The sequence below is a fragment of the Mollisia scopiformis genome (assembly GCF_001500285.1).
Source record: "Mollisia scopiformis unplaced genomic scaffold LY89scaffold_29, whole genome shotgun sequence".
NCBI lineage: Eukaryota > Fungi > Ascomycota > Leotiomycetes > Helotiales > Mollisiaceae > Mollisia > Mollisia scopiformis.
In genome coordinates, this window is record NW_017263609.1 from 206,689 (window position 1) to 218,495 (window position 11,807).

The window sequence follows — 11,807 nt, forward strand, 5'->3', positions numbered from 1 at the left end:
CACGAAGACATGGGAAGCAGGTATTGAGCTTCCTAATCGGCCAATTGTACGAGTGCTAGATCTTCTAGAAAGTCGCTGCAACGTGTTGCGGGGAGGTGGAGTAATTGATCGATCCCTATTAGCTTTGAGTTTGGGCTGATATAAATGCTAGATTGCAGGCACTCTTCAGCATTGGTTTTCACCCTCGCAAAACACAAAATATGCCCGATTGAAAATGCTCGCGCGCCAAAGTCGCAATCTTTCAGAGAAACAACTGTCTTTGGAGCATTTTATGAGGAGCATTAGCTTGACAGAGCGAAGTAGTCGCAAGAGAGAGCAGATTTTAAGACGTTTAAGCAATTGCAACGAAGCTCTTGGAGGTCTCAGCCGTGCTGCCGCACCCTTTGAATACAGCTCAAGCGAAGTATCGAACACGCCGTCAAGTAAAATCCAAAGATCCTATTCACAGAGACGAAGAACCATTGCGGACAGTGTCCATAATCTTCTCACCACTCATTGGCTAGATGGCGAAAGTATGGCAGAAAGGGATGCTCGCCTGCTACTGAAATCGTATAACAAGCCAATTGCTGGTCTTGAAGAACATTTCGATGTTTGGTTCATGGTATCTTCGGACCCCGAAGCTGAAACGAGGTGGCAAGAGAGTGGCATTTGGGTGATTCACAAGGATGAGTATGTTCCATTGAGGGCATCAGTTCAGTCAAGCACAGTAACTGAAATGGAACTTACAACTTTGTCGGCTGGAACCTCCAATGGTGCTTTGGCACACTCAATAAACACTAAGTCAATCAGATTCGATATCATACACCGAAATGGGCTTGTGGACAGTCTCTCCCGCACCGGACTTTGGGAAATTAAAGAGCAAGGATTGGGCAATTTGATCTGGGAAGGAGCGAAACATGCCCCAAGACACTTGGATATTATTGTGCAAGAAGAGAAGTTATACTGGACGTCAGACTTGCCGCGGAATAATTCAGGGCTTCAGCACTTCATATCGCTACAACAGATTCTCAAAGACGGTCTGCTCAAACAAGAAATGGAGAAGAGACTTTTGAAACGATGCACTTTGGCTTACTCATTGGCAAGCTCCTTCCTCCAACTTTGTGACGGCCGATGGTCACCCTGCGCCTGGACTTGCGACATGATATCCTTCTTCTATTCTGGCGATTCCACCTTGGACATCAGCCGGCCGTATCTCTCAACCAGATTTGAAGAGTCTGGAAGTCCATCCATTGTTCCACAAGAATCTAGCGAATTTAGATATCGACTGCATCCTTACCCACACATTCTTGCGCTGGGGTTGATGCTTCTCCAGATCTATCTTGCATCTCCCATAGAGAACTTCAGAATACCTGGCCACCCGAACAACGACAAAAACGCGGTTTACAATATCGACAGGGACCTTGGAACCGCCCTAGTAATGTTGGAGAAGTGTGAGGGTAATAGTATGAAAGAGTATAACAACGCCATCAAAGCATGCCTGGCCCCACAGCTCCCGATTGATAGCTCGCTGAACGAAGAAGAGTTTCGACAGAAAGTTTACACTGATATTGTATCTCCACTGGCACTTACTCTTCGTGATGGGTATGGAAATAACGTTGAGAACGACGACTGGGTGTCTCGAGTCTTCTCCGATGATCCACATCTGCAGGTCCCAGCAGTTGGTAATACAAAGCTAAGCTCCGTGACAGAGAAACATGTCAACGGCTCTTCTCCACAGCCGGAATCTTCATCTTCGAATAATGGGAACAATAATAAAATGTACGAAAGCCTTTCCCTACATTATTAGATTCTAAGATTGACATGAGTGGAATCAAGAAATGCAGACCAATGGCTCCTGGAGCTTGCCAAATCTATTCATCCTCTTCTGAACAGGACGTCTCTAGAGAAAATGTCTCCTCCTTTCAACAAAATCATCAACAGACGCGGGAACATCAAAATAGCGATACTTGATACCGGCATCGACCTACCAATTTCGGCTCTTGAAACCAATGAAGATCGGCTAATGGGTTGGAAAGATTGGGTCAATGGAGGGGCTGAAGAGACTGCCTATATTGATCAGGATGGGCACGGCACACATTGCGCAGGATTGATATTGAAGGTCGCTCCTACAATGGACCTCTATGTTGCACGAGTATTCGAGAAGGAGGACGACAGGGAGACTATCACGCCTTCAGACTTATTGAATAGAAGAATTGCCAAAGTAAGTTCCAAGTCACTGTCAACATATTTACTCTGACACTCGTAGGCGATCCGCCATGCTGTCGATGAATGGCAAGTGGACATAATCAGCATGTCATTTGGGTTTGAAAATGATATCGACATCATTGAATCCGCAGTTGACCATGCCAACACCAAGAATACTATTATTCTTGCAGCAGCAGGCAATAGAGGAGGGCTTTCCCACCCGGCGTGGCCAGCTAGGTCCAAAAAAGCAATCGGTATTCACGCTTCGGATGGGTTTGGGAACAAAGGACCCTTCACAGCCAATCCTACTGATGGTTCAGCCAACTTCAGCCTCCCAGGTGTGGATGTGCTCTCCTTCTGGCCCAAGCATTTGGGTCCTGATATACGAGTAAGGAGATCTGGAACGTCCTGCGCAACAGCAATAGCTGCTGGACTCGCTGGAGCTGTACTCGACCTGGTTGGACTACATCTCTCTAGAAAAGAGAGCATCGAACATGAATTTGAAACCCGTTGGCCAAAATTGCAATCTTCAGATGGTATGCGGGTAGCTTTTCGTCTGATGGCAGGAGGTCGTGATGGGTACGCAGACTTGCAACCTTCGATATACTTTGGTTCTCGAGGCCCTGGGATCGAGACGGTAATGGGGAACATACTGCATGGACTAAGATATGATATATAGAACTTCCATTTCCATTTCCATTTGTAGTTACAACCACTACATACAGCATACTCCGTGCAATGTCATACAAGGGTTTGGACATCCAGAACTTTGCTTTTTTTGCAGCTGAAAACATTCCATCGTTCCACCATGATGACTGGCTACTGAGCCGTCCTCATCTGTTAGATCGTGCAGGTGATTGAAAGTGGCTGCAGCCTGCATGATGCATCTCAGCCGTACAGCCTCGTCCGTCGAGAGAGAACCTCTTCGCCCCGAATAACTCAATCTTTACAAATTTCACTCAAGTAAGAAATAATTGCAGATGGCAGCTCACAAAAAGACCTATTTTCTTTCCCCCAACTGGGACATTCTTCCTGACACCTCTGTGCGCCTCGGCAGTATCATCGCACACTCGACCAAGCCAACTCGCCCTCTCAACGGAGGTTCGCAACTACCTCCTTCACCAGCCCCTACTACAGCGACTGTACAGGACTGGCATCTTGAACGCTCTAAGTTGATTGAGGCGAAAGTTGGAGTATGGCTCAGTTTCCTGCAATTTAGCGGAATAGGCGGCGATGTGGGGTACAACAGGGATAGGAAGGATGAGGAGGTGTATAAATGCAAAAGACTCGAGACGGTATGATCCACTGGCTCGGTTTTCCTTGCTCGAATTTCTTCTGCGATGATGCACTTTAGTGATACAATGTGTCCAGCGCTATAAATCTTGATCCCTTGTTTTGCTCCTAGGATGGTTGTCAGAGAGAATACTAAATGTTCGGCCACCCAGGAACACTTCCAACCGAATAAAAAATACATTTTCGACAGCCTGGGAGACAGCGAGGTTAAAGCATATATTGAGGAAGGTCTTTGGAAAAAGCCAGTGTATATGATAACCGGGGTCAAGATTGCAAGAGGATTCAGCGTAACGACAGAGAAGAAGAAGAGCAACGGAGGAGAGGGCAAGGCTGGGGTGGACACTACAAGTATCGGGATACCGGTAGGAACCACAGGCTCATTGTTTCATTCCCTCACGAGACAATGTGTCTTGAATGATGCACTTGCATCTGCAGTTGTCTCTTTCGGAGTACACTCAGAGTAGAACATAACTAACTCTTCTGTTTCCGTAGGTCCAAGTAGGACCGGAAGTAAAGGTTGTATACACAAAGAAGGAAAAGATGACATTTAAAAAGAGTACGGATTGCGTATTTGCGTATCGACTCATCAAAATACAGAGCAAGAAAGGAGACAAGTTCAGCGAGGATGATTACAATAAAGGAACTCTACTGCACGGAGGAGAGCAGAACGACAAGGAGGAGAATGTAGAGCAGTTTGACGAGAATTGGGATGTTGGAGAGCTATTGGAGGCTCTTAATGATGTGAAAGGGGGACTGGAGGAGAGAGTGGTATCTGAGGATGACTGATATCTTGAGGACAATTGAATCTTTGATGGCAGATGGATATCATCATACCGTATCAATTATTTTCCAAGACATGATTCCTGAATAAGAGACCCATCTCCATAACTCCCTAAGCCCCTCCTAAGTGAAAACATTGAGTAAGGTATGCAAACTGGGGTGACTTAGAGTAAAATACTGTGTACTCTGCTTTTTTGACACGCTATCCCATTCTCTGATTTGCCCCTCCACAGTATTATATGTACCCTGCCATGGTGCTTTGCTTGGTCTTCTTGGCTTTTATGGTGAGAGCTAAATTGGGTATTAGGTATTAATTTTAAAACAAGAGATAGTCCCCCAACGGGTTTTCTACCTCCGTTTGCCTATAAGATGATGTTTTAGAAAACAAACAATACGGTTAATCTTGGTTAAATTAGACAATTGTGAGCGATGCTTGAGCAGTATCAACAGAGTCTGCACTACAGTCTCGTCCAACGCAGATTTGTGCTTCAATATAAATTTTCGAAGAGTTGAAGAAGAGCAAGCAATTTGACGTTTCGGGTGGGGCTGCCGAATCGGGAACAACGCGTCGCGACAATCCAGAGTCAATTCCATCATTCTTGACTTGTTACCACCAACGAATTCCACGAGAACCACAACTCGCAAAATCATAGACTTCAAAATGTCCAACACAATATCTCCCGCAGATGCAAAGATCCTAAAGAAGGAGCCTCTTGTTCGTACATTCTTCTCTTTCCACAGCTACCCCTCAATTACCCCTCCATCCATATACTCCTGCTAACAGCCGCAACAACAGGACACCAAAGACGCACGATGGACCCGCCTCATCCTGTCCGTACCCGCTATCTCGAAATGTCAGCAAACACCCCGCTGACCTCTCCTTCCACAGAACAACCTACACCGATCCCCAAGGCAAGGAGCGAACATGGGAGCATGCCGAACGACCTACACGTCCCAAGAACTCTGAAGTCGATGGCGTGGGTATAGTTGCTATTCTCGATAAGCCGACTGGTAAATATACCTCTTTTATAAGTTAGAAGAGGAGGAAACTGAGAAGTGGCTGTGTATAGGTCCCGAAATCATTCTGCAGAAACAGTTTAGGCCTCCCATTAACGCTGTTACGATTGAGGTCCCGGCTGGTCTTGTGGATGCTGGGGAGACACCTGAACAAGCTGCTGTTAGGGAGTTGAAGGAGGAGACTGGTTATGTCGGAGTTGTTTCTGAAACTACACCTGTGAGTGCTCGACTGCCATAAGTATATACAAGCGACAAGCTGACTTTGACATCTCATAAAGGTTATGTTCAATGGTTCGTTCTCCAGTTGGTCTTCCCATATTACAATAGATTTACCAACTTCCGTCTCCATTTTTACATAACTACCCTACTAACGATTATCTATTGTTTAGATCCCGGTTTCTGCAACACGAATCTACGAATGATTCACGTAACCATCGACCTCTCTCTACCCGAGAACCAAAATCCAAAGCCCGAACTAGAAGAAAATGAATTCATCGAAGTCTTCACAATTCCCTTGAAGGACTTCTACCCCGAATTGAAGAAGTTGGAGGCTCAGGGCTACGCTATGGATGCACGTGTTGCTACGATTGCAGAGGGATTTGAGCTGGCCAAGAGGTGGAAGTTATGATCTGTGATAGATACTAGCGAACGTTCCACGAAGGCTTATGATTGGCATGAAATCATAGAAGCATCGAATTGCTAAATCCAACGCAATAAGCAAATCTAGTCTATTCTGCCACTCATAACTTTCCACTCCGCTTCAAACCATCATACAAAGCCAAAGCTCCCAACGCCTTCGCATCCCGTGCTCCATCCCACCATAGATCTTCTAACTTAACCAACTTCAAAGTGATCTACTTCTCTGTTAGCATTTCACACTTCACTCAAAGCACTCCCACCCTCAACCACTCAGAAAGCAAAAAAGAAACATACCTTCTCCCCCTCATCCCTCAACCCCGTCAACCGCCCCGTCCACGTCTCCAAATCCGCCCTCTCAACCCTCTTCTCACATAAAAACAACGGAATAAACTCATCGCACCCCCCAGCACTCGGCCACATCGCCCACTCGAGCCCCTCCTCCCCCCTCCCCACCGCTCCCCCCATCCGCCCCGCCAACTCACTCAAATTAACCAAGTCCCTCTCCTCAATCACAAACCCCACCTCCTCCTTAATCTCCTTCGCCGCCGCCCCCGCAAACGTGCCCCCTCCATCCACCATCCCGGCCGGCAGTTCACAGAAGGCCAGGGACCCGGCCGCGGGCCGCGCTTGGATGGTCATGATGGCCCATTTTTCGGCGGGGTTGTCGCGCGGAGAGAGCAGGCAGAGCATGCCGACGGAGGGGCCGCGGAGGAAGATGGAGCCGGGGAGGGACTCGTTTTTGGTGTTGAGGAGGGAGGCGGTTAGGGAGAGGAAGCCGAGGCGCGGGGTGGGGTGCGGGAAGCGGGTGAAGGATTGGATTGTGAGTGATTTGAGGGCATAGGGGGATTTGTGGAAGGGGTGAGAGGGGTTGGATTCTTGGAGGGAGAGGGAGTGGGTGAGGCGGGTGAGCCAGTTCTAGAGGGTGTTAGTTGGTTGGTTGGGAGGTATATCTTCATGAATGAAGTCACGAGGCTGAGGGCGAAATGGTAGATACCTTGAAAGCTGGGAACTCAAGTAATTCCTCCTTCGTCAAGTCCTCGACTAGTTTAACCTCGACATCCATTCCCTTCTCCGTGATCTTAAAGGTAGCCATCTTCCTTATCAAATTCGTTTGGTTTAATTGTTGATATCCCTTCCAAGACAAATCCAAAAATCGTCGGGGACCTCTCAACATATGTACGTAGAAAGAAAGAAAATCGCGGCTCACTGAAAGAAATCAATTTATAGGTTTCGGCTTCGGTGAGTGCTAACAAACAACCAGGTCTGACTCAAGCCAATACACAGGCTGTGAATCACGAGCGAGCCCGAGCCTCAAAGGAAAAAAGAAGGACGAGGCTGTAGCCTGTTTGTTTGGTCGTCGAGATGCCTAGCTCGCTTAGGGAGTTGGGAAGGGGCTGGATTCTGCCTAGGGTATGCGAGGCTGAGGTGGATTTTTTGTTTGTTCACCGGTTTGAAGGGTTTTGGAGCTAGAATTCTGGAAGGAAGTCTTCTGCTGGATTTGAATTCCCAAAGTTCGATGTTCATGAGTGAGTAATTTCCTGAGAAGATTACCTAGGTAAGAAGCCTAGCTATAATAACACCACAACTACACCCCTGGATCTGGATTAACCTCAATACCCATCTGTCTTCGGTACTCAAGGTGCCGGATCCAGCAAATGATTTACGATTCCTACCAAGTGTATCTTTGTGCTCAAGGACTCGGTAGGAGAGAGTCGTACACGCTTGATCCATGCTTTGCTATCAATTATTTTCACAATAGATTCGATTGTCCACGACAAAATTGTCACCAAGAATAGTCAAGTGAAGTCTCAAAATCTTCACCGCATAACTTACCCTCACATCTTGCCGTCGTATCACAAGCATATTAAGACACAAATTTGGACGCCGCCAACCATTCATTCCATTCCATTATTACCGATTTGTAGTTGTAGTAGCCCCATAGCCATAGCCCTAATTACACACTCTCTCATCTCACAGCATCCCCTTTTCTCCCATCTTCCATCATGCAAACTTAAGCTCAAAGCAAAAGAAAATCCCGTGTACCCATTGAGAACCCATCCCAGCCGAAAAACCACCATCCCGACCACCCCAGATCGCAATGCCAGCAATCAAAAAAATCAAAGACAAGTAGGGAGAAAAAGCGAAAGACCACGCCTGCCAGATATGCTTGATCCATCCCACACACGCGCGCTCAACGGACTTTTTATCCTCCGATTCTTTCCATCCATTTTCCCTCGGAACTTGCGTTCGAATCCTCGCGAAGTTTGCTGTCAAACTGAGTATGACACCTTGACCAGACGTAATTGGAATGAGACGGAAGGACTGACTCCCCCCAACCACCGAACAGACACCCAAGAGAGAAATTGATGAGCAGAGCATCGGATATCCAGCAAGATAAAACGACCCAGCACTCCACCAATGCAAGCAAAGAAAACAACAACCTGCAAAACCCATAAATAAAAACCCAACGACCATACGCAAACGAACAGACGAGTCCTCGAGGCGATCGAATACATTTGAGAGGAGGGGATGTCGTCAGTCGAGGAAAGCTCGTGTTCGTCGCGAAAGGTCCGACAGTACGCCAACCCCCATCCTATCAGCAGTATATGCAAGTTGCAAGCCGAACACCATCACCATATTTGAATCCACCCATTTTGTACCCTCGAATTCGGTCCAATGAAAATCAATGTTTAACCCCAGACGGAAGCTTGCTGGTTGAGGTTGCTCTTGCCCCAGACACCGCTCTTGGAACCCCATCCAAGCCCTACCTCATGCTGTGCTTGCGAGTTAGGGTTTGAAGCTGCAGAGGTGGTGCGTCCGTCCTTACCTTCCTCATTAGCAGCAAAGCCGTAGCTCAGCGGTGATGGCAAAGGTGTGGTAGAGCGTTTGTTCAGTGCCGGATTGGAAGCTTGACCACTAGGACGGGTGCCAATAGGGGCAACAGAGCTGTTCTGAGCTTTGCCACTCTGGCGTGGAGGTGATCCGCCTGGAGAAGAAGTTGATGTACGACTCGACTGCTGAGCAGCAGATTCAAACAAGCTGAAGCTGCTTGTTGGGTTCGATGATGGAGACGAGGTGCTGTTCGCACGGGAACGTTGTTGTCCAGGAGCTTGGCCAGTTGCTGATTGAGGCTCGGCCGAAGCTTGTTGGTTAGAGTTCTCACCCTGGCCCTGAGCGTTGTAGTGATCGAACGCCAAGGGAGAGTGACCGCGAATCCCTGTTGCGGACTGAGATCCAGAACCCTGGGTTCCTGGACGAGGCGTTCCGTTCTCATCAAAACCTCCATTGTCGGAGAAGCCCGATCCTTCACCATACAAAGCGCTTCGTTGACGGGCAATGAGCTCACGACGCTCTTCTTCGCTCATACCGCTGCCGGGGCTCATAGTACGATCAGGTTTACCACCAAATGTTGAAATCTCAGCTACAATACCTTATCCCAGTCAGTAAATGTAGATATGATATGAGGAAGTAAATGTCTGCGAAAAGGAGTTGCTTCATCACACACAGCACTGGAGGCGAGAAAGAGAACGCAATCGACCAATATTTTGAAATAGGTGGACCGCTGGGTACAGGGTATAGACGATTGGGTATTGATGTACGGAATTTGTGTTATACAGAAGGAGGTGGCCTACTTCGATTGTACTGCTGCTCTTGGTGATAGTTGCGCAGCTCTCGCTCTCGTTGTGCTGCCATCCGTCTCTTTGCCTGCATCACTTGTTCTGCCTCATTTGCGCCACGCGAGGGCTGGTGTCGTTGACTGGCATAAAAGCTCTGGAGATTCGACCCTGAAAAGGAACGCGCATCACCACCGCCGAAGTCGCTGACTGAGTGGTGTCGTGGAGGACCGGCGCTCATGCGTGGATCTATGATCTATTCAGTCATGAAACATTTTCTGTTGACGACGGACCTACCGAATTGTTCCGGAAACGCTCCTCTTGGAGGACCAACCAAGGGCATAGAATCGCGACGGCCGGGCACATTGAACATCTTTCCACTCTTCATGAGGTTATCCATAGCACGGTCGACCTCTGGGACACATGTTAGTCTTGATCCTTTTCTGCTGAGGCACAGTCTGTCCCCGAGTCGCATGCCAAAATCTCGAGTCCCAGAGACCAGCATGCGACCAGCCGGAAAAATTGTGCATATGCCACAAACACTGCTTGCATCCTAGGAATCGATTGTATCTGCACGTACCCTCTAATTGTGTCTGGAAGGCTGCTGAGTCCTCGCGCGGAACGGCTGAGCTGGCACCTGCATCACCTGTCAATTCACTTGTCCCCAACCATGAAAACCGGTCGATGTCAACATACCAGATCGTGCTGGCGGCGTCTGCTGCTCCCACGATGGTTGGCCCGAGGCTTGCCATTGTTGATTATCGTAATAAGACATATTTTCGGATCGAAAGATGCTTCGAAAACTGGAGCCTGCAGTGCTGATTCGAGGATTATAAGGAACGTATACGACAGGGAGGTCGCAAAGAGGACGGACTCTAGACGAGCAGAAACTATTAGTACATCTTGCGTTGAACGGGCCACGAGATCCGGCTGTAGATTATTTTGGAGAAGTTGCGCGCAGCAGAGAGTGAGGGAAGGATGTAACCGAGGAGAAAAATCTCATGACAGCGAATGCGGCTTGGCCTAAGTTGGGGGAGATTTTGTCTCAGGACTTACCAAACGAAAAACCAGATAGGAACACAGTGGCTAGAGAGAAAGGAACGGCCCTCAACTCGAACAACACAAACGACGGGTAAGTGTTGTGTGAACGACGAACGTGTGATCAATGGATCTCGGTGGTCAGAGGTATGGCAGCAGAAGAGAGGAGGAAGGGAAAAAGTGTGAGGGTGAGGAGGAGAAAGTGTAAAAGTGGAAGTGGAGAGGTGCGTCGGCGCAACCGTAGCCGTCGTAGCACGTTCGGTGGTAGATTAGGATTTGAGGTTGGGATTGGACCGGGTACGGAAGACCATTCTAGCGGAAAGAACAGCGCGTGCAGGTGCAGGAGAAACACGAGTGAGGGCAGAGACTTTTTTTTTCTGTCGGAGAGTGGAGGAAGATCTGATGGTGGTGGTGGATGCAGATGGGAGGACCGGAGATGGGGGACGGGAGTGGCTCGAGTAAAATGTCGAGTAATGGGTCTTCAAGGGGGGTATCGTAGTCGAAATGAAGGAGGTGAGAAAGGTATCGGGAATTATCTCGCGGTCATTGAACTTGACGAGAGACGAGAGACGGATGGAGAGACAAGAAGGGAGAAAATGGACCGGTTCAATCAGGTCAGGATCAATTCGAGAAGTGTTGAATGATTGTATGGTGCGGTACGGGTATGGTATGGTATGGTATTGTATTTTGACGAGGGATGCAGAAAGAGAAGGAGCTCGATTCCGAGGTCGACCACCATTACAGTACTGTTGCACCACACACTCACTCAGGCGAGAGAAGGAAGGAAAGAAGGATGGATGGAAGGAAGGAAGAGTATTTTTGCGTTGGGCTGAATTGGAGCCTGCCATTCTCGATGTGAGGGTTCTTTCTCACTTCCCTTTCTGACATCACTTTGATCTTGAGATCTTGAACTCTTCCATTTCAACCCCCCCATATCGACCTCGCCTCGAAATCCTCAATTCACTTATTATTTACTTACTCCCCTTGGCTCCATCCACCGTGCCATGCCTCACTCTCGCCTACTGTACTGCTATTACTGCTCCACCGGGTTATTGGGAGAGATCAGAGCGAGTGCGACCCAGTCAGTTAGTCTAGTCCAGCCCAGTGCAGTCAGTCCCGAGCAGATTACCGCATCACCATCAGCGTCTGTGTCCAGGGGGTTCACGTCCATGGGCCACTCGATGCGACATATCGGGTCTGGCTTCGCTCGAGGAACCGCTGCTGATTTTTCTTCCATTTCGT

The 11,807-nt window shown here is 48.3% G+C and overlaps 5 protein-coding genes across 5 annotated transcripts; 3 read left to right on the plus strand and 2 right to left on the minus strand.

Annotated features, from left to right (window-relative positions):
- Nucleotides 1–214: 214 nt before the first annotated feature.
- On the plus strand, nt 215–4,263 carry LY89DRAFT_676086 (uncharacterized protein; the record flags this gene model as incomplete). The annotated part of the gene is made up of 7 exons (XM_018213554.1): nt 215–1,758; nt 1,816–2,200; nt 2,246–2,763; nt 2,910–3,037; nt 3,172–3,479; nt 3,630–3,839; nt 3,970–4,263. 7 exons carry the CDS (start codon nt 215–217, stop codon nt 4,261–4,263), a joined length of 3,387 nt encoding a protein of 1,128 aa, XP_018063629.1.
- Nucleotides 4,264–4,858: 595 nt separating this feature from the next.
- On the plus strand, nt 4,859–6,015 carry LY89DRAFT_657561 (uncharacterized protein). Its single transcript, XM_018212434.1, has 6 exons — nt 4,859–4,972; nt 5,054–5,088; nt 5,147–5,268; nt 5,328–5,491; nt 5,553–5,565; nt 5,664–6,015. Exons 1-6 carry the CDS (start codon nt 4,919–4,921, stop codon nt 5,900–5,902), a joined length of 627 nt encoding a protein of 208 aa, XP_018063630.1. The 5' UTR covers nt 4,859–4,918; the 3' UTR covers nt 5,903–6,015.
- Nucleotides 6,015–7,006, minus strand: LY89DRAFT_676088 (NUDIX domain-containing protein; the record flags this gene model as incomplete). The annotated part of the gene is made up of 3 exons (XM_018213555.1): nt 6,015–6,128; nt 6,208–6,828; nt 6,908–7,006. 3 exons carry the CDS (start codon nt 7,004–7,006, stop codon nt 6,015–6,017), a joined length of 834 nt encoding a protein of 277 aa, XP_018063631.1.
- A 1,597-nt stretch (nt 7,007–8,603) lies between these two features.
- On the minus strand, nt 8,604–10,302 carry LY89DRAFT_598047 (uncharacterized protein; the record flags this gene model as incomplete). The annotated part of the gene is made up of 5 exons (XM_018210013.1): nt 8,604–9,343; nt 9,546–9,776; nt 9,825–9,941; nt 10,108–10,164; nt 10,224–10,302. The coding sequence occupies 5 exons, from the start codon at nt 10,300–10,302 to the stop codon at nt 8,604–8,606; spliced, it is 1,224 nt and encodes a 407-aa protein (XP_018063632.1).
- Nucleotides 10,303–10,508: 206 nt separating this feature from the next.
- LY89DRAFT_282740 (uncharacterized protein) lies at nt 10,509–11,389 on the plus strand. The gene has a single exon (XM_018206468.1). It carries the CDS (start codon nt 10,715–10,717, stop codon nt 11,207–11,209), a length of 495 nt encoding a protein of 164 aa, XP_018063633.1. The 5' UTR covers nt 10,509–10,714; the 3' UTR covers nt 11,210–11,389.
- The last annotated feature ends 418 nt before the right edge of the window (nt 11,390–11,807 follow it).